General features: G+C 48.0%; 1 protein-coding gene across 1 annotated transcript in view; it reads left to right on the top strand.

Moving 5' to 3' along the window:
• ZFC3H1 (zinc finger C3H1-type containing) overlaps positions 1–21,425 on the top strand; it is an 830,061-nt gene that overhangs the window by 68,474 nt on the left and 740,162 nt on the right. The window contains exon 7 of the mRNA XM_078673923.1: positions 3,370–3,443. Within this exon, the coding sequence (XP_078530049.1) occupies positions 3,370–3,443 (74 nt within the window). The remainder of the gene's footprint in view (positions 1–3,369; positions 3,444–21,425) is intronic.

Raw genomic sequence — 21,425 nt, 5'->3', positions numbered from 1 at the left:
CCAGCTCCCACTTTTATTTGTGTTTGCATGATTGCTCTCTCTAGAAGAGGGCATGATTCCCCCCCCTGTGGGAGTTTTAAGAACTGCACATTTACTGTAGGTTAGTTGGATGAGTGCCAACCGGTTTGTCTGTGCAAAAAATATTATTTAAGCTTAGTTTTAACTTCTGTTCTGTTTGCAAGAAAACACATCTTTGGTTGCAGTTGGCCTCTTTGAGAGTCAGTTTTGGACTCTGTTTATTTAGGTATACCCACCTACTGACTTGTCCACTTCACATCATTCTTAACACCAACTGTCCTCAACGAGGCTTAAATGAGGTCATATTTCCTCACATATGCAACAGATAGCTCAGGTTTTCATTTAGCAGAAACAAAGGACCATTATATGTGCCAACATGCATGTTGTCAACAATAATCTAATACTATAATTGGGTAGTTTAACCACTATTTTCCCATTCCATCACTCCACCAATAAGGGTGCAGCAGTCGTGTGCATTGTAGTTGCCTTCTGAGCTTAATAGCCATGTACATCTTAGTTTAACTCTCTGGGTTCTGTATCCCACTTCATTGAATTATGTGCCTATTTTCATTTTACAATTACCTAAAATTATGGAAAGACCTGAAACTGCTGGTTATTTCTAGATTATGTCCTACCATGTTATGTGCTGAGCGGGGAATAGTCAGAACACCCTGGTCTTAACCACAGTATACCGACTATGCAAGCGCAACCACGCTTGCCTAAACCTCGCATGTGTTCAGTTAAGGCAGTGCGTGTTCTAGCTCCTGGAAGACGGAAGCAGGAAGAAGCCGCTGTGATGTTGTTGGGGCGAGAATATATTTTTTTTTTTTAGGGCTGGGTGGTGGTCAGGGTAGGTTTTAGGGCAGCGGAAGGGGGTTGTGTAGTTTAAGGGACAGCACAGGGAGATGTGGTTGGAGCAGGGTAGTGTAAGTTAGGGTGTAGGGTTTTAGGCCTTAGGGCAGCGGGAAAGGAATGGGTAGTTGGGTTAGTGTTTAGGGGGGTGGTCGGGGTTTTATGGCAGTCGAAGGGGTTGGGGTAGTTTAAGGGACAGCACGGGGTGAATCGGGGGCGGCGGGGTTGTGGCGACCTTGGCCACAGCTATCCCTTTACCATTCGTCCTTATACCATGAAATTTAGTGATAAAGGCATGCGTGGTAAAGGAAAGCGTGGTTAAGACACATTTGTTGTTGGGCTGTGTGGTAGAGGCATGTGTGGTAACCATTCGTGCTTCTATCATACAACTGTGATGATCAGTGTGGTCACCAAGCCTCTGGGTCAGTATTTGCACCATAAGTGCATGATCAGGGGTGTGGAATTGAATAAAATATCTACTTGTCCATGGGGCAGGTTGCTTCATAAATCTACTTGTCCTGTCTGTAACAAAATCCACTTGTCCTTTTTGTTCCATGTAGTGCAGTGACACATTATGGCAGCAGTCTCATTATATAAGAGCTTTGATTTAGCCTCTCGGATTATGCCAGGGCTCATACTATAGTAGTGTTTGAGTACTTGCAATCCCCTTATATTGCCACGTTTCCACAGATCTACATACTGGGGCTGAAGATAGTGGTAAGCAATAGTTCCAGGGATAGGATGCCCTTTTGAGTCTGTCCAAATCTACTAACATGCATGTTTTAAGGGTTTTCAACAACTCTTCTCTAATCTTTGCCCATACTGAGAAATGTTGGAAATTTACTCCAGACAATGGCAGACATAAACTTTCTTCCAGAGTTGGGGAAAAAAGTTGTTGGAGGGAAAGTGAACTTGCAAACACTCGCACAAGCAAATTTACACATGCATATTTGCTCATACTAAAATGCAGTTTACAAATATTTTCTAGGAGTACTATTTCTTGTCCTATTTCTGTAAATTATTGGGAGTTCACTAACTCCTTATACCTGCACTTGATGCAAGGACATGTATCTTGGGTGCACTTTTGAGACTTTCTTCAATAATTGGGCCCCAGTTTGGTCTGGGGTTGATCATAACCTTTTGCGATTAACAAAACGGTCTCTGTATCGGCTGGCTTCACTGTGAGTGGCAGCATTTTGCTGTTTCGCAAGGAGCATATCGGCGCACAAAGTTTTTTTTGTTCCGTGCCAGTAACTACTGTGGCAGTGTGGTTTTTTGTGACCAAAAACAATTTTTGCTGGTGCCGATGTTTGTTATAATGGTGAGGATCCAGCAGCCCCCACGCCAATAAGGTTTTACAAAAACCATGCCAAAACAAGTCACACATTGACTAAATTAAAAAGCTGACCACCATTTTTAGACCTACTGGCTTTGCCAATGATGGTTTCCCATAATCTTATTGAAACTGGTTACACCGATTTTCCATTATGAATATTTTTGGGAAATACTAGTATGCATCAACATAGGTTATTAAATGATGCTGCAAAGAAATGGTACCTGAAACTTTACAGTAGTTTAGCGAATTGTTTTTCCTGCTTTTTTTTTATCAACCTCTTTTTTTAAAACCAAAGAATAATCAATTTTGCTTCCAAGCTTCTGCAAATAACCATCAAATCTGAGCATTCTGGGAGCATTATACATAACCATATATTGCTACAATTTAAAAACATGTATACACATTTTTATTCTGAAACCACTGTCCATAGTGCAGTCACAGCTTACATTTACTTGGAGCGCTCACCCCAATAATAAAGGCTTTTAATTAATGAACCACGACTACAAGTTTGAACAGCATTAACATATGGACAAAAATATTGCCTTAACTGCAAACAGTGCCCTTCTCTGATCCATAATGTTTTACTGTAAACTGGCAGCTAAAGGGCTTGTGCTGCAGGGGGTTGTGCCTACTTGTCCCAAGGACCAAATATACATAAACGTGTTGCCCTTGACCCCAAACAATATGTCCTGGGTGTCGGGTTATAGGAATTCGATGTCCCTGGCATGGCAGTGCAGATGAGTCTGAGGTTTGGATCTATGTCTCTTGTCTGAAAAGTAGTTAGGACCTGCATCTTTATGATTGTCTACTTACTGTTGCATCTGTTTCAGAGATCTTTTAGATTTGAAGATTTGGCAGTTCAATGTTTGTTTGGAGTATACATTTCAGTCAGTAGCTGTAACTTTGTGGAATGAACAATTTTGTGCTATTTAGATTAGAACTTGTGCACTACAGTGTGAATTGTAGAGGAGACTTTTGAATTGTACATGAAGTGTCATAAAAACATTTTCTTCAAACATGCAATAGTCTATATTTAGGATGCTTGTTGACAATACTCGAGGATGTAGCTACATGCTATGCGATACATTAACTTCAGCTTGATAATCTCTCAACAGTATTTCCTTTGTCAGGAGTTTCAAAGTTGGTAATTTATTTCTATTTAGGGGCTTCTCCAGTGCGGCAGTGCTCAGTTGAGTTTTTCCCCCCACTTCCTCAAACGACGTTGCCACCTGTATTGGTAAGTACATGTGTTTGTCTGTGTGCATTACATAATATTGGTATTACATACTTGTGCAGCTTGGGCATTCCCAGCATCTGAGAAATAATGCTGTTACGATACACGGACTGCGAACCCTTTCAATGATATCAATGCCATATGGCTTTGACTTGCATCACTTCACTTCTTTACGTCTTAACTATTTGAGCTGCTTATTATTTTGCTGATTTTACAGTTGTCCAGGAAGCAGTATTTTGGGAGATTATTTCAGAGTTTTGGTTCATCCACTTTTAGGTTTTTCTCCCAGTCTCTGTTGAGTTCAGTTCTTGTTGATTGGTCAACCCAGTCCTACTGTATGAACATAAATATTTGGCGTAGATTTAACCGATTCCTAGAATTAAAAATTGGTGTTAACTAATTTCTCTGGATGAAGTATTAACTGGTTTTGTTGGGATCAGTGATTGCCTTAGTTTTATTCAATCTTCACTAGGGGCCTTTATGGCAAAGTATACACAAAAGGAGAGGGGAGAGGGTAACAGACTCACCTACTCCGAACCCCCAGTCAATACTTTTATACACGAAAAGGAGTAGGGAGCAATAAAAAAAGGGGTCTGTGTCTTGTGGTGGCATGTGTTGTCTTAATACTGCCCTCACTCACACAATTGTGACTTGCTTCGTCATAGGGCTGCTACAAAACACCCTGGCGCACCAACGCCTGGGGTGGAGCAATAGGGATGTGGAAGACTATACAACACAAAAGAAACAATATTTTCAAAGGTGACTGGGAACACGGACGTGAAAAGTGCAGTGTGGTGTAGGATATAACAAACTCAGACGTGTTGCTATGTCTAAACTTTATTCCCGGACCCTCTGGCCAGGGTAAAGAAAACATGAAGGATGGTGGTGATTGTGATATGTAATGTGCTCTTACACCCCTCCTTACTGCCAGGTGGTCGACATGTTTTCAGCTGTGTATGTGCCCCTCGATTGGGATCACGCCGGCCTTCACGACTCTGCCGGTCCCAGTGTAATGTGCAACTCTCACCGCTTTTTGGGATGAGTCTGTGTCAAAAGCCCATATCCTGTTTCCGAGGGACTTCCTCAAAAGTGGTAGGGCAACTTACTAACCGGAACAAGGCGATAGAAGACCTGACAAGAGAAAAGAAGAAATGACCGTACTCCTGTTTCTAAATCTGTATGTATTAATATACATCTCCATTAAAGCGTGGCCTCTTTATCACTCTTTCCACCACAGACTCTGGTACTTCACCCTAAGAAAACTCCCATCAGTAGGCGTGCAATTCACAATTTATGATTAATCCTTCATGCTTGGTGCCTACTAGATAGGATTAAAAACCAGAGTCGCGCCCACCATACCAAGTGCTCGTACAGTCTACCAACTGCCATAGTAAGGGTGTGGTTTCACTCACTGAGTTACACCCTAATTCATATATTCGAACTGGCAGTAGGCAAGGAGAGACCACCTATAGTCAAGGAAAAAAGGCATGTACATGGTTAATCGTCTGGTATAATTATGTGATCACACAGTGTCAAAACAATATCAGGGGAGTCTCCTCCTTAAGATCGTGTACACCCCTTCTACAGTAAAGAAGTAGCTCATTATTCAGCCCCAACTCATTGTAGTCGTAGGGGTCTAGTCTATGTAATCTGCGGCCACATTATCAAGGCTCTGGTGTGATTGAATATGGACCCATGGAAACATGACTAAGTAGCGTTGGTGCTGTTAAATGGAAGCGGATGATTGCCAAGAGCTCTAGATTTAACGCATAAAGCTTACAGGGCCTTAATAGTGTGTGCCTCTTTGCGTCTTATACTGACAGTTGTAATCTGCATATTGCCGAGAGGACAGGCGCTCTAGTTTAGTCTAGCGCTCTAGTGTAGTCTAGCAGGAGGGTGGCAAGAATGCATTTGTGTCAGTACAGGAGAGCAAAAACACTTTACTATGTTTAGCGTCTCTTGGAGTAAGGCCCGCAGTGATTGCCAAAATGCCCCCAGCGTGTCCGTCCAGGAGGACAAACACTTTCACTATGAGGACAAACACTTTGACTATGTATAAGGATAATAAGGCCGCGGTGGTTGCCAAAATGCCCCCAACGTGTCCCCCTCTCTCTCCTTACAACTCCAAGGTGGTCCTCAAGTACAAATCCAGAAAATTTGGGAGCTGCTGCTCATTAATAAACATGCTGACAACATCCAATTATACCTAAAAAATCTCTACAGTAAATGGCATTACCATTCTAAAGGGGTGTCTCTGCAAACTTAATCCGTGCGCAAATAAAAACTTCCCCCATTTAAATCCACATAAAAATGAATTCCTTTGCAAGTAGACACCCACCTAAAACCCGACCTTGCAATTCTGGATTCTCTTCACTTAGAGGGGTTTCTCTTTTACCCATTGTTTGTGAAATCCTGGTTTGTCAGATAGCAAGGCAACCTAAAACTACAGCTGTAGAAACCTATCCTACCCTCTGCCTGGTGAGTGCATCATTGCAAGCCTCTTAATGCACCTATATGCTGGTATTCAGGACACCCAATACTCATAGACCCATCTTGCTCGAGTCCTTGGACTTGTGCCTCTCACACTATCTAGTGCCCAACCTCCCCAGAGCCTAAACTTTTTTGGGACAGTCCCTTCCTGCATATATTCCCATTTGGAGGCATATGAGCTGTAGATCATATGCTATGCCTAGATCGCCATCTTGTGTTAGGCTCAGATGTTTGCAGTTTGTTTTGTTCGAAGAAGTCTTTGAAGTCACAAGGTAGGTGACTCCTCCTTACGATGATAATGCACATGGGCATCGACTCCATCCCCAGATTGTTTTTTTTCCGCGATCGGGTTCAGATGTGATTTGCTGCGCTCTGGGACGGTATAGTCTTCGAACCCCCTTTGACGCGCAATCCTTCACCACTCGGTGAAATTGTTCATCGAGTTCCCTTTTCGACGTGCATCCTCCAACTTCAAATAATCTTTGACCAAGAGCTTCGACGTGGGCTGTTGGACCTACCCGCGCCGATCACGCTGGCCGTTGATGGAACCTACCCGGTTTAAAAATGCCCCAGGTGTGGTGCTAAATTCACACACACTGACTTGGATGAAGTGTGTAATCTCTATCTCTCCTGAGCATGAGGAAAAGCACTCCAAGTCCTGTACATAGTTCTGGTCGAAGAAATCCATCCGTGATTGTCGGGCTCGACTACACGAAATGTCCCTCGGCAGCAGCTCGATTCCAGACCTCTAAGGAGCAGGTTTGAATGTCCCTCCAGAACTCCAGCCTGCAGAAGTGGATATCTCCTTGTCCAAAGCCGACGACTCTCAGGAAGACTAGCAGAACGTCTCCCCGGCTCAGCGGGCAGTGAGTACTAACACCTAGCCCGCCACCAAACCCAACACTCACGCTCTGGTAATACCTTCACCCTCTGGCTCAGGTCAACACCGTGAGCATACTTCAGACACTCCACCCTCTGGCCCAGCTATGAAACCGAAACACAAGCCTTCTGACGCTGGCTCGAGTCTGCCCCATTCCAGCACCGAACGTACACCTTTTGGTGCCGGTGCCCCACACTTCATTGCCGGCACCGAAGACACCTTCAACTCCGGGAAACCTGACACCCAAGCCACCAAAAGACAAAGCTTCGGAGCCGAAACAGGACAAACCGAAAGCTTCCGAGCCAAAAGGACAAACCAAAAACTTAGGAGCCTAAGAAAATCTCGGACCCGAAAACTCCCTCACCAAAGGTTTCGTAGTTGAAAACCCCTACAAAACCTTCACAGCTTAAGCCCGTTAAGGAATACTTTACAGCCAAGCTTCCAGTGCCGAAACAAGACCTACCACTGTAAGACCTTTCTTTTCTAGAATTTTCGGATCCAAAGCAGAAAATAGTGCATATTGACCCCGAAACTAGCCAACTTCTCACCAAACCTCCTAAGAAACAGAAACTAGACCTCCCAGAGGATTCTCCTATACCTCTCACATGTAAGGACCTGGGTACTAACCCTTTTCCCCTTGTATACCTCCCTTTTCCTCCTCTTCCTCCTGATCCTAACTTATTTCTCTCACCAGAAAACTCGCCCTTAGCTGAACTCACCTGCACCAGATGAGGATGGGGATACACTAGGGGATGATGACAACCATAACATACCACAGGTTCCAGACCCTAGGGAGGACTATGATCAAGACCCAGATCTACACAATGACCCTGATCTGTATCCCTCCAGGCCATCACCACCTGATAACATTGGTTTTGCACACCTTATTAATTGGGCTGCTCACTACTATGGGGTAGAACTACACACTGACCCCCTAGAAGAGGACTTCTTATTAGAAACATTCGGACCCTCACAAAATTCACCCTGCCCATGCTAAAAGACATGTTAAAACACGCTACAGAAATATTCAAAGACCCTGTTAGAGCCCGAATACTTGCACCAAGGGTGGATAAAAAAAATATAAAGCAGCTCCCACAGACCCAGTGTATATCAGAGGCCAGGTACCTTTAGACTCTCTTGTTGTGTCTAACGCATGCATGAGAGCTAATTCCAAGCTACAGACGTCTCCCCTCCTCCTATTTTATTTATTTATTTATTTATTCAAAGTTTTATATAGCGCGAACAGGATCCTTACAGATATCAGAGCGCTTCACAAGACAGGGTAGGTGCAGTAGGAGTCAACAGAGATAATGGGAACAATATAATAGTCAATGACATGGTAATAACATGGATAATAAAACATACATAAAACCAATCCATATACAATCAGGTAAGGAAGTAGTATAGGATAGCACAAATCATTGATCACTACAGAGGTGTTTAGGTGGATCAGAAAACCAACGTGTAACATATCTTGGTCGGTAGTAAGAGAGTAGCGTAGTAGTGCCCCCAACAAAGAGAGTATAGTGCCAAGGGATAGGGTGAGCAGTGGTATAAGGCAATGCAGAGTCTCTGAACCAACATCTATAACGATCAGGAGATCTTGGCCAGAAGGATTGTTTTCACCTCTTTCTTGAAGAGTGCAGTGGAGGAGATCAGTCTGGTTTCAGGAGGGAGCGCATTCCAGATCCTGGGTGCCATTCCTGAGAAGGAGCGCTTGTAAGTTTTCACTTTCCGGAATCTACGAGGTTTCAGGAGTAGATTTTTTGTACTCCTATTGGATCTCGAACCTCCTGATATAGACAGCTTTTGAGCGAGGTAGTTGGGTGCCTTGTGGTGCACGGCCGCGTGTGTCATAACTGCAATTTTTAGCTGTATTCTGGCTTCAAAAGGCAGCCATTTTAGAGACTTTAAGTCTGGGGATATGTGCGAATGTTTTCTAGAGCCTGTAATGAGTCTCGCGGCAGCGTTCAGGGAGGCTCTTAAGGGTGCTGTTGTGGATAGCGGGAGACCGCTGAGGGCCGCAATTCCGTAGTCTATTCGAGGGATGACTAAAGCTTGTACAGCAGTTTGGAAGTCTTTGGCCGGGAGGAAGGGTTTAATTTTCCTCAGCGTGTTAATTTGGAAATTAGCTGCTTTTGTGGCTTTGCTGACGTGCTGCTGCATGTTGAGCTTAGCGTCGAGTGTGATGCCTAGGGATTTCGCCGAGTCCACGATGGTGGGTTGGACATTGAGTGCTGTTAGGTTGTTGAGCCAGGTTTGGGTGGTGGAGATTTTCGCCGAGGGTGAGATGAGTAGGAACTCGGTTTTCAGGGCATTTAGTTTGAGGTGATTATCGGCCAGCCAAGATTGGGTGTTAATAAGTGTGGAATTCAGATGTTTGATGTCTTCCGGGGATTGTAGCTTTAGGTAGAGTTGTGTGTCATCGGCGTACATATGGAATTGAGCATTGGAAGCTTGAAGCAAGGTGGCGAGCGGTTCCATAACCAGGTTGAACAGTGTAGGTGAGAGGGTGAATCCTTGTGGAACACCTAGATCTACAGGCACAGGTGTAGATAGCACATTGTCGATCTTGAACCTCTGAGACCGATTGTGTAGGAAGGACGAAAACCACTTGAGAACAGTTCCCGATATCCCCATTCTAGTACTTAGCAGCTCTAGCAAGTTCTCATGTTTGACCGTGTCAAATGCTGCCGAGAGGTCAAGGAGGATGAGGAGGCAGGACTCATTGTGATCCAGAATTTGGAGGGCATCATCAATTATGTGTGTCATAGCCGTTTCCGTGCTATGTTTCGCTCTGAAGCCTGATTGATGAGGGTTGAGGAGGTCATATTGATCAATGTGTTTTGTTAGTTGGAGTTGGACACATTTCTCCAGCAGTTTGGCCAGGGTGGGGATATTGGTGATGGGCTGATAGTTGTTTAGGTCAGACGGATCAGCTGTAGGTTTCTTGAGTATAGGCGTGACTTGCCCCACCTTAAGGGAGTCTGGAATGTGGCCTTGTTGCAGAGAGCTGTTGATGATCTTGGTCCAGAGAGGGAGGAGCAAGGGGATAAAGTCTTTTACAGCATTAGCAGGTAGAGGGTCTGTGAGGTGATTAGAGGGCTTCAAGGTGCAGAGCAGTTTGTGTATTGCTTCTTCCGAGTAGGTATCGAAGTGCTGCCAGGATGCCTTGTTTTTAGGTTGAGTGTCTGCCATTCTGGTGTGGTTGGGGTATCGGCTTACATCCATGATGAGGTCATTTCTTATGTTGTCAGTCTTTAGTTTAAAGAAAGCGGAGAAGGCTTCAGTGTGGGGTGTCATTTGTTGTGCTGTTTGATTGTGTGGGTTGTGTGGGTTGTGCCTTTGTTTGGGTCTTGATTAGCTCGAACAGCTTTCTTGGCCTGTTCTTCGCTTGGTCCAACTGGCGGCTGAAGAAGTCCGACTTTGTGCGCTTTATTTTCCTAAAGTAGGCATTTCTCTTGTTCTTCAGCTTTTTGAGATGCAGTGCTGAGGGGTCCGATCTCCAAGTGCGCTCTGCCATTCGCATATTACGCCTTTCGTCGTTGAGTCTGTCATCATACCAGGGGTTAGAAATTTTGGTGGGGGCTCTCTTCAGTTGCAGAGGGGCGACTTCATTGACTATTGTATTCATAGAGTCAAGGTAGTGGTCAGTCAGTGATTGAACATCTGAGGTCCCTGAAGGGGGAAGGAGGAGGTTGCCGATGTGGGGAGGTAGGGTAGAGGGGTTGAGATTCTTCAAATCCCGTTTCCATGTTTTGGTTTTGATTGGTTGAGTAGGGTTACGTTTAACTTATTCGTTGATAAAAAAGGTGATAATGTGGTGATCTGACCAGTCACAGGGTAGAATCGCCTCCAGATGAATAGCGTTCTCTTTGGCAATGATGAGGTCGAGTATCGCGCCTTTGTCGTGTGTTGGTTTATCACATAGTTGGGTGAGGTCAAGCGCATTGAGGAAAGTTTTGAGACTATTCACCACGGTATCTTTCTGATCGTTCCAGTGAAGATTGAAGTCACCCAGGTAGACTTGAGTGGTCTGACGACCGGCATTGGAAGTGATCAGGTCCATGAATTGTTGGGTGAATATGAGATTGTCACCGGGCGGGTGATAGATAAGATGTAAAGCACAGACTTGTTTGCCCTCACTGGTGATGTCGAGGCAGAGTAGTTCACAGGAGGAAAGGGAGGGGGAGGTGACTTGAGTAACGGAGAGGTTGCTCCTAAAAATGCATGCAATTCCCCCGCCCGTCTTGCCAGGTGACCTGTCCAGCCTAATGATGTGATAATTGGGGGGGACTAGTATGTCCATAATAGGGGTAGAGGCTTCAGTGAGCCACGTTTCCGTTAGAATGGCTAGGTCTAGATCCCTATTTGAGACGAGATCCGCGATGTCAGAGGAATGTCTCTGGGCCGATCTGCAATTTAGTAGGATGCATTTGAGTTTGGGAGAGAGAAGGGTGGTCGAACTTTCTAGTGTGAGGGGAACTTTTCTGAGGTTGTTAGGGACGGAGCCTCTGTTGTTGAGTGTTGGGAGCCTTAGAGGGTTTGTAAGAATTGTGGGTATGGGGATGTGTGAGTTGGAGAAGTCTTTTACCGGACCTGGGCCATAAGAGCTTAGTCGCGGTCCGATAAGGGGTTGAGAACACGACGGGGGCGGTGGGAATTATTGCGAACGGGGATAGTAGGCCATTGCTGGTGTCGTCGGGGGCGAGGGTATGTAGGGAGGGTGCGTCGTTTGTAGGGTAGTGGGATGGTGGGAGGTAGATTGGGCTGTGAGGAGAGAAGGTTTTTGATTGCGTGGATGTCTTTTTTGATTTGTAAGATTTCCTCTTTGACTTGTTGGAGGGTGGATAAAGTCAGGTCAGGAGGAGGGTCATTGGGGAAGGTGTTGGTGGAGAGAGCCGTTGGTGAGTGGTTGAGTAGTGTGCTGGAGAGCAGGCAGGGTATCGGAGGGGTGTGAACGTGTTTGTGGGCGAGGGGTGTGGGTGAGGTGGGTGGGGCAGGCGGTGGGTGGGAAGCATAAGTAGTGACTTCAGTGGGAGGCGGTGCCGGTGAGTAGAAGAGTGAGTGAAGGCTGAAGACAGTGGGGGAGACAGGAGGGTAGTGAGGGCTGAGAATAGGAGGTGGGAGAGAGGGGGATGCTAAGGTAAGGGAGGAGGTATGTTCTGTATCTTTTGTTGGGAGGGAGATAGAATTGTAAGTGGGAGTGGGGGGGGGGGGAGCATGGAAGGGAGAGTTGTCCGCCGAGGGGGGGATGAGTGGATGAGCTCCGAGTGATGGTGTGTGCCGATGTAGGCGTATTGTGGGTGGGAGTTGTTGTGTCAGGTGTGAGAGACTCGTGGGTGGGAGTGGGGAGGGAGATGGGGAGGGAGAGGTGTCTGTCGTGGGGGGGATGGGAGGGGGGGGTGTATAAACTTTGGGCGGTGGCTAGTTCAGATGGTGGTGCGTTGTGGGCGGGGGATGCTCTGTCCGGGGGGGGAGGGATGGAGGGGGTATGGGTGGGGATAAGAAGGGTCATGTTAGAGGGGTTGCTAGTATGTGCGGTGGAGTTATTTGTGACTGTCCTTGGGGAGTGAGGGGCGTTCACAGCAGGTGGGCCATTTACTGGAGTGCTAGGGATAGAAGTGTAGTAGGTGGTGGATGCGACGTTAGGGGTGATAGTGCTGGCGGAGTTCTGGGTGGTGGATCTCAGCTTGGAGAGGTGCTCTTTGAACTTGGGGAACAGGTTGTCTAGTAATTCCAGGTTCTTGTCCTTGGATTGGATTAGGACAATCCCGTTATTGTAGATAGTAATGGTAGACCTGCCCGGGAAGAGGTGGGAAGGTGTGATGGTGAGAATTAGGCCATGAGTTGTTTTCCTGGTGGTGGAGACTGTGAGTAGGGATAGGAAAGTTTTCCTCCATTGGGCTCTGCGTGAGGTGTGGAAGATGATATCGGTATTCAGGGCTCCATTGCCCAGTGAGAAGTAAGTGTCGGCAAAGGGTGTTTCAGGGTGTGACCTCAAGAAGTTGTGTTTAAAACGTTTAGTGGCATTTTTGGAGAGAGGAGTGGAGGGGTAGTTAATTCTAAAAGTGTGCTTGCCGTTGAGCTCCATTTTAGAGAGGCTGTGGTGTTAGAAGTAGGAACTAGGACGGTAGTATAAGCTGTCAGCTGCTAGTTACAGGGCCAGGGAAGACACTGGTGAGTGTCACTAGTGATAGCCTATAATATAAATAATATACTGGAATAAAAATAGAATACCTAGGCAGGCAGTAACATACCTGAGTCAAAGGTGACAGTAGTGGGTAGTCAGAAATATGTGAGGTACATGTGTCAGTAACAAAATACAATTGCAGACAAAAGTCAAATGCAGAAAAAGTATTCTCATTCTGTGCGTTACGAAGTTCAAAATAAAGCTAGGAGCATAATACTGCAATAATAGGCAGACATTCTTTCAAATATGAGGTAGCAATATGCGCGATACATATGTTCAAAATATAGGTAGAAGTGTAATACTACAGTAATAGGTAGACATTCTTTCACACTAGTCTAAAATACTAAAGTCCAATAGAGACTAGTCTAAAATGGCCGCCAGGTAGTACAGATCGAGACAGTAGTCCTCTGTTTGTTGCTGTTGCTTCGATAGCAGGGGAGAGCAGCTTCCCTTCACAACCATGCAGGCAAAGGGAGATAGAGACATTAGTCCTCTGTCTGCTGCCATTACTTTGAGCACCGGGGATGGGATTACACCTTCTGTTTAAGCAGGCAGAGCTCAAGTCTAGCTGGGAGGAATTCTTATCTCTGTGTGGGGGAGTTAAACTGAGGGGCCTCGTGGACAACAGAGGTAGGTGGGGGATTTATTACTACAGTTTTATGGCTCCAGCCATTTTGTACAAAAGGAGTTAGATTTTAAAAGAGAGCTGGCGGGTGGGAGAAGTAAATACCTTAAGTTTCTGTGTGCCTGTTAATTATGCCCGTAGAGTTATACAGGAGCAATGCTTTAACCCATGATGATGATCCCTTCCGCTTCGTAGATGCGACGTTTCATTCACTGCTATAAAAAAGTTCTTCTTTTTTCTGTATGTTGAGCTGTGCCTAGTACAGTGATGCCCCTGTGTTTGCTCGCAACCTGCGTCCCAGGCCCCTCTCAGCCCTCAAGACCGTTAGCGTTCCTCTGATGGGTGAGGGCGGGAAGGGGGGGGGGGTTGCGTTGTCGTTACCCGGTGCTGCTATCTGCGTCCTCCGCTGCCTTCAGGAGGGGTCCCTGCTTCAGGTCGAAAGTGGGGGAGGGGTCCGGTGCCCTTTTCGTTGCGCAGAGCGAGGGCAGCCGCTCTGCATATAGTGTCACCAGCTCCAGCGCAAGCCCACCACACACCGGTGCAAGGGAGGGGGAGGGGGTCAGCTTCAGAGCCGGTAGTCACCCTCAACAGCGGCTTTACCGCGCCGCGAGACACCCTCAGTAAACACTCATAGCGAGGTCATCAGAGGCCAAGTCCAGCGCCTCTATCGTTTGCGCTCCACTGCGGCATTGTGTAAGGGGATGAACTCCAAGCCGACCGCCGAGCCTCCATATGATCGAGACTTGTCGGGAGCAAGAGCCCTGCAGGGTATCCACACTCCGGTGTAGGGGGGGGAGGGGGGAGACTCGAAGAGAGCAGGAGTCCTTCACTATGTCCCCAATCCGATGCCGGTTCCACCGTCCGATGCAGGCTCCTCAGTCCGGTGCAGGGGGGAGGGGGGCGAGCTTCAGAGCCTCCGTTGACCCTCCGTGCAGGCTCCACAGTCCGGTGCAGGGGGGAGGGGGGCGAGCTTCGGAGCCTCCGTTGACCCTCCGTGCAGGCTCCACAGTCCGGTGGAGGGGGGCGAGCTTCGGAGCCTCCGTTGACCCTCCGTGCAGGCTCCACAGTCCGGTGCAGGGGGGAGGGGGGTGAACTTCAGAACCTCTGCCGACCCTCCGTGCAGGCTCCACAGTCCGGTGCAGGGGGGGGGAGGGGGTGAACTTCAGAACCTCTGCCGACCCTCCGTAGGCTCGAGACAGTCCGCTGAGGGTGGTGATGTCTCCAGGTGATCCGGACTGTGAGTCGAGTGGCTAGTAGCTGGCTCCAGCCCTCCGCCGTTCGAGGTAGAAAGAGCAAAAATAAATAAAAATATGCTGGTTACAATCCTGTTACTCTTATGCAGTCGGTTTCACGGAGCGGTGGGTGCTGACAGGGATAAATCCAACAAGTGGGATCCCCAGCACAAGGAGCTCTTAGCAAGCTCCTGCTCCGTCGGCCATCTTGACCGGCCTCCTGACAAGGCGTCAAAGCTTATAGACTCTTCAGGGAAAAGAATTGCATCACAGGCTGCTAGCCATTGGCGCATTGCCAATGCTCAATCTCTGAGCAAGCTACGACAGAGCACACTATGACGAGCTGGAAAAACTAACTAATGCTGCATTTACCAGAGGAACACAAAAACAAGACCAATGAACTCACTCCAGGGCAAACTCAACGAACACCTCCATAAAATGCGCCCTAGATGAGGCTGATACAGCTTCTCGTCCCATTAACACCAGCATCTTACTGCTTGGGCATGCTTGGCTTTGAATCTCCGGATTCAAGCAAGAACTTCACACCACCATGCACAATCAGCCCTTCGATCAAGTGCATCTTTTCGGACCTACAGTTGATACTTCATTGGAGAAAATGAGGAAAGCTACGAAGACTGCTCAGTCCATGGGAGCCTCGCAACTGCCTTCCCACAAGGTTTCCTTTCGCTGCTCCTTTTACAGGGGTGTCTCCAAAACAAGGGTTTCAGAACATCCCTCCTCGTCTTACAAAGCCCCAATCAATCTCACTCCTCTAGAGGATATTTTCAGGGAGGAGACAGAGGGAACAATGTTGGGGAAGAGCCACAGTTAACGACACCCGCAAGTCCCCTCCCACCAAGCAGTGACTTACCTACACTACCCCGACCATTCCACTCCTGTCGGGGGACGTCTGTCACAGTTCCTACCTGTCTGGAACTCCATCACAATAGACGAGTGAGTAAGAAAAATTTTCCAGCATGGTTATTGCCTAGAACTTACCTCCACTCACCTAAATATCCCCCCCCAGGCAACGTCCAATGTGATCAGAACATCAAACCCTCCTAAAACAAGATGGTCTCTTCCTGTTACAAAAACATACAATAGAACCAGTCCCCTTGCCTCATCAGGGCACAAGGGTTTACTCCTTATACTTCCTAATTCCAAAAAAGGCCGGCTCTCGGTCCAATACTGGACCTCTGACCACTAAAACTCTATATTCAGTCAGACACTTCCAGATGGTCACCCTCCAACAGGTGCTCCCATTGCTTCAACAAGGTGACTTTCTTTCCACTCTGGATTTAGGTTTAAAGCATTTTATTTTTTGAAGACAGTACAAACAAATGAAAACAGTTGTCCCAAAGGATTAGTGCCATGGTACCGCTATGCAGGAGCGCAACCAGCGTGCAAGGCTCTGCTATCGTGATGTCCATCAGAGCATAGTGCTGGGTGCGTATGCGGCAACAACTTCAAAAACAAACCACCCCATTCCGAACCCCCCCTCCCCCTCCCTCCTGATCCCCTCCTGCCCTCCCCCCGTACCGTGCCAGTCGCCCTCCCGTGCCACCCCCTCAGTTCGCCCTCCCCTCTCATCTGACCGCAATCCCAGACTCATTGGTCAGTTGGAGCCGCCGGTGATGTTAATCTCAACAATCTGAGATATCGGGGGCATGTAAGTTCTCTAAATTCTGTTACAAGTAAGGAGTGGAACGGCTGCCACAGATCATTAAACTGTTCCATCTCTCCCGCCACCATAAGCGACAACTTCTCCATCCCCAGGACATGCCACAGCCTGTGCAACCAACCGGTGGTGGAGGGGAGTGTGGTGGTGCGCCAGTGAATGAGTATGTTCTGGACAGCAGAGCCCAGTGCAATCGCTATCTGCCTACACCTGCGAGATTTCAAAGGGTACATCAGCCCGTTGGGCAAGCCCAACAGGACAAATGCGGGGAAGCGAGGCAGTTCAATGTCAAAGCGTGAATCAATCTCATCCAAGACCTCTTCCCAATAGGGGCACAGTAGGGTGCAGTCCCATAGAACATGTGTAAGTGTGCCTATCTGCCCACAATCCCGCCAACATGTGTTCACAATGTTATGGTTCATTTCATGCAGTCTCTCGGTGTATAATACCAGTATGTGGATACCTTAGTGAATGTTTCGGTGAGTCCGGTATTATACGCGCAATGTCGTGCCCGGTAGGAAATGTGGTCCCATTCTGTGTGACTTAAAGCCCTCCCCAGTTCTCGTTCCCAGCGTTCCCGTCCCGGATTATAAATATGAAAGGAGGAAGGCTGCAGGAGCTTATATAGGTCCGAGATGAGTTTTGAGTCCGAGGTGCGCGTCACGAGCCACTTCTCATAAGGCTTGAGCTTTCTGTCCGCCAATTCGCGCACCTGCGGCTGGAGCGCCCAATGACGCACTTGCATGTATCGCATCCTTTCGGTCTCGGGCAGATGGTAGGCTCGCCTGAGATCTTGAAACGAGATGACGCCGTCCGGTGCGTATACGTGGAACAGCGCACTGCATCTTGCAGTCCGCCAGTGTGCGATAGCTCTGGGCTCCATCCCGGGATGAAAATCTGGGTTCCCAACCAATGGCGTGAACGGCGAGGGGAAGGTAGTGACATCATGCGCGACATTAGTGGTGTCCCACACTCGCAACGGAACTCGCATGACGAAGGACGCATACAGGTTGGGGGGACGGTGAGCCACGCGCAGGTAGGGCACCTCTTGCAAGGTCCGGCCCGCGACCGCCTGGTCCTGAACAAGCCAGTGCTTATCTGACTCCCACCTGCTCCACTCCACGAGATATCGTAGTTGTGCAGCTTGGAAATACTTGTGAAGATCTGGTATGCCCAGTCCCCCCGCCTCAGGGGCCAGTGTGGATAAGGCTCTCTTGAGTCTGGGCTTGCGGCCCTGCCAGACGAAGCGCGCAAGGTCCGCTTGAGTCTGCCGGATCCATCCTTTCGGGGGCTGGAGCGGCAGAGCTCGGAAGAGATATAGCACCTGCGGCATGAGAGTCATCTTCACTGCGGCTATTCTGCCCAGCCAAGACAGTGTTCCCTTGTTCCATCGGGCTAGCTCCTCTTTAATTTTCTTTCCTAAGGCCGTGTAGTTGGCGGTCACCATAGCAGGTAGGGTAGGTGCCAATAGTATACCTAGTTCTCTTCCAGGGGATCCTCATCAATAGTCATAAGCATTAGAATATTCCCGCCCATGCGCGGGACCCCGGAAACAATATATTATATGTGCCCCACATATATATATATATATATATATATATATATATATATATATATATATATATATATATATATATATATATATATATATATATATATATATATATATATCTCAACACGAACAGGAAAGCACATTTGAGAAAGGCCTCTGGAAGCTTAAATAAAAAGTTCATTTATTTTGCATTCGAAAACTTGCCAGCAGTCCAAACACAGGTAACAGGCTTCTCCGTGTAAAATGCTTGCCAGACGCGTTTCAGGAAATACATTCCTTTCATCAGTGGCAGGAAAATATATATATATATATATATAATTACAGCCAAATAAAACAATAGAGCTGGAATATGCCGTGAAGAATTTCCACCATACAGTGCATTTTGCATTAGAAGCATGAGAAACAACACCAATGCTTGTTTAGAAACTGTTGTAATGCTTAGAAAACAGTAGAAAGTCTCATAACACACTGTAAGCATATACAGCTCCCAGGCTGCATTGCAAATTCCCAGTCTAAAAAGACTGAAAAGCTAACCTGTAGCTGAATGTACTAAAACTGACGCTGTGCCTTTAAGGCACCTCTGCCCCTAGCTTCCCATCATGCCTCAGGGGTTACAGTTAGGTCAGTTGTTCTTTCCGGCTCCTTCAGGAAGGACCCTGGATACACAGCTCCACACTTTTCTGCCTTTTTCAGTCAGAAAATCTTCTATAGAACAATTTTTTGATTTACTTTGACTTTTAACATCAGGGTCAAGTAAATAGCTGCTTAGCAGTCGATTTTTTTGTGAGGTTTGCCTGTCAGGATGCCCTCATTATTTGATGATTGCCCTGCTTGTGGCCACAAGAAGGCAAGAACAGACTCTCATGAGGTCTGTATTTTATGTTTGCCAGAGGATCATGATCCTAAAGACTGTTCACATTGTAAAAATCTGTCTGACAGGACTCTTAAAGACAGAGAGGAACAGGCTCTTTGGTCTGGCCCAGAGATCCATGAGAGGAAGATCTACAGAGAGGAAGAGTTCAAAGAGACCAGAACTCCCTCCAAAGGCAAGTCAGAGCGTCCATCAACCTCAGCGCCGGGCTCGGCGCTGAAAAAACGACATCTGATGGACAGTTCGAGAGAAAAAGCTCCGTCGACGTCGGGACCGGCGTCGATGAGGGAGTCGTCGTCAAAGTTCACCGACGACGAAGAAAGCTCCGCCGTCGTCAACTAGGCGACGGTCGGCGTCGAGAGAAGCCACGAGATCGCCGTCGACGAGAAGATCGGCGTCAAGATTTAAATCACCTCCGCCGTCGTCAACCAGGCGACGATCGGCGTCGAGGCACAGATCACACCCGCCGTCGTCTCAACGTCGACAGGCTTCGAAGAGTGTGACACCTCCGCCGACGTCTCCACGGAGGCGCTCGGCGTCGAGGAGTAGGAGCCCCCTCGGACGCTCGCCGTCGAGGAAGGGATCGTCATCGACGGCACGTCGGCTCTCGACGTCGCATGTCAGGTCAACGTCGAGGGCATAGTCGACGACAGGACAACGTCGATTGACTTCTCCGTCGCCGACAGACCAAGGTCGGTCGAGACCTCCGTCGACGGCAGGGCAACGCCGTTCGACGTCGAGACCTCCGTCAACGGCAGAACGACGCCGTTCGACGTCGAGGGAGAAGACTCCGTCGTCGGCTCGCCGATCGACGTCGAGGGACCACAGGTCAACGTCGAAGCATTCAACGTCGAAGGTGATCACTCCGTCGACTCCGCAGAGGCGTTCGACGTCGAGGGAAAGGCTTTTGAGGCGTCCTCCAACACCGGTGAGACGGAGATCTCCTTCAGTGCCTTCAACAGTCCTAGTGACACAATCTGCTTCGCTCCATTCCTCCTTAAGTGCCTCTGGTTCATCGAGGTCCTCTTCTAGGAGTAGGAGTCCTGTGCAAAAGAGTCCCCAGCGGCGGTACATCACACAGGCAAGACTCTCGCCAAGATGGTATGGTCCGTTAAGTAAATGGAAGGATTCTGGAGCAACGGAGAGACTACAAAGGTACTTGAGTCCAGTCCACAGGTCCCCTCTTCAGCAGCTGGCAGAAGAGTCAGATGGACAGAGTCCTGCCATTCACCGATCACGCTCACGAGAGAGAAGAGCGGACAGATCGCATACCCCCAGGGTCTCCCGATCACCAAGGAGGGAACAACCCAGATCTCGAACACCGAGAAAGGAGGTACGGACTGAGAGATCGAGACGTTCTCCTCGAAGGTAGGAACGTCCTAGGACACCAGTGAGGAAGGGGTATTCTCACCACAGGAGAAGAAGAACTCCATCATCCTCCTCTTCTTCTTCATCTAGATCTTCTAAAGGGGATTACTCTCCAACGCTGGCAGACAGTCCTCGCTCAAGAGCTTCCCCGCTTGATGACGTCAACACGTATCTGGACGTCTTGCAAAGGGGTGCTCACAAACTTAATATAGAGATGGCTATTCCAGAGGTGTCCACTACTGTGATTTTTGAGACCCTTCATCACAAATCATATACACTGCCTTTGCTCCCATTGGTTCCAGGGATAATGGACCCAATCAAAGAGGTTTTCCTCACGCCAGCAGCGATCAGGGCAGTACCGGCACGTATCCAGAAGAAATATAGGCCGGCCGACTCAGATCCTATCTTTGTTAAAGGAGAGCCTGCGGCGGACTCAGTTATAGTAGCCTCAGCTAGGAAGAATCACACAGTCGCTCCTTCGTCAGTGCCTCCTGACAAAGACAGCAAGACGCAAGATACTTGGGGTCGCAAGGTATGCAGCACAGCAGCTTCATCCCTGAAAGTCTCTAGTGCATCAGCCCTTCTGGGAAGGTACGATAGAGCCCTATGGGACTCCATGGAACGATTCAAAGGGAAATTGCCCAAGGAGGACCAGAAGGACTTTGAGGAGACGATGACGGAAGGCTGTTTGGTGGCAAACCAAATGATTAGTTCATCAGCGGATAACGCCCTTCTAGCAGGACATGCCTACTCACATGGGATATGTGCGAGGAGATCCTCTTGGCTACGTTTAACTGGACTCAAACCAGATGCCCAGCAGCGCATCCTCAATCTACCTTTTTCCGGATCTTCACTCTTCGGGGAGCATGCCGATCAGGAAATGACCCGCATGAAAACTGAGTTAGACACAGTGAAGGCAGTTGGTCTGGAAAAACAGAAAGGGCCGTTCAAACGACGCTTCAAGACCAACAAGAACCGGGGAGGCCAACAGAGGGTTCAAACCCCTCAATGGTCTCAAAGCAAGCCACAAGGAAAGCCGCAATACAGAGGAGGAAGGTCGAGCAGAGGCAGAGGCGGACATCATCAGTCCTCTACC

Source organism: Lissotriton helveticus, chromosome 1_1 (genome assembly GCF_964261635.1).
Source record: "Lissotriton helveticus chromosome 1_1, aLisHel1.1, whole genome shotgun sequence".
NCBI lineage: Eukaryota > Metazoa > Chordata > Amphibia > Caudata > Salamandridae > Lissotriton > Lissotriton helveticus.
Note: the sequence above shows the minus strand (reverse complement) of the source record. Positions and strands in the feature narration are given on the sequence as shown.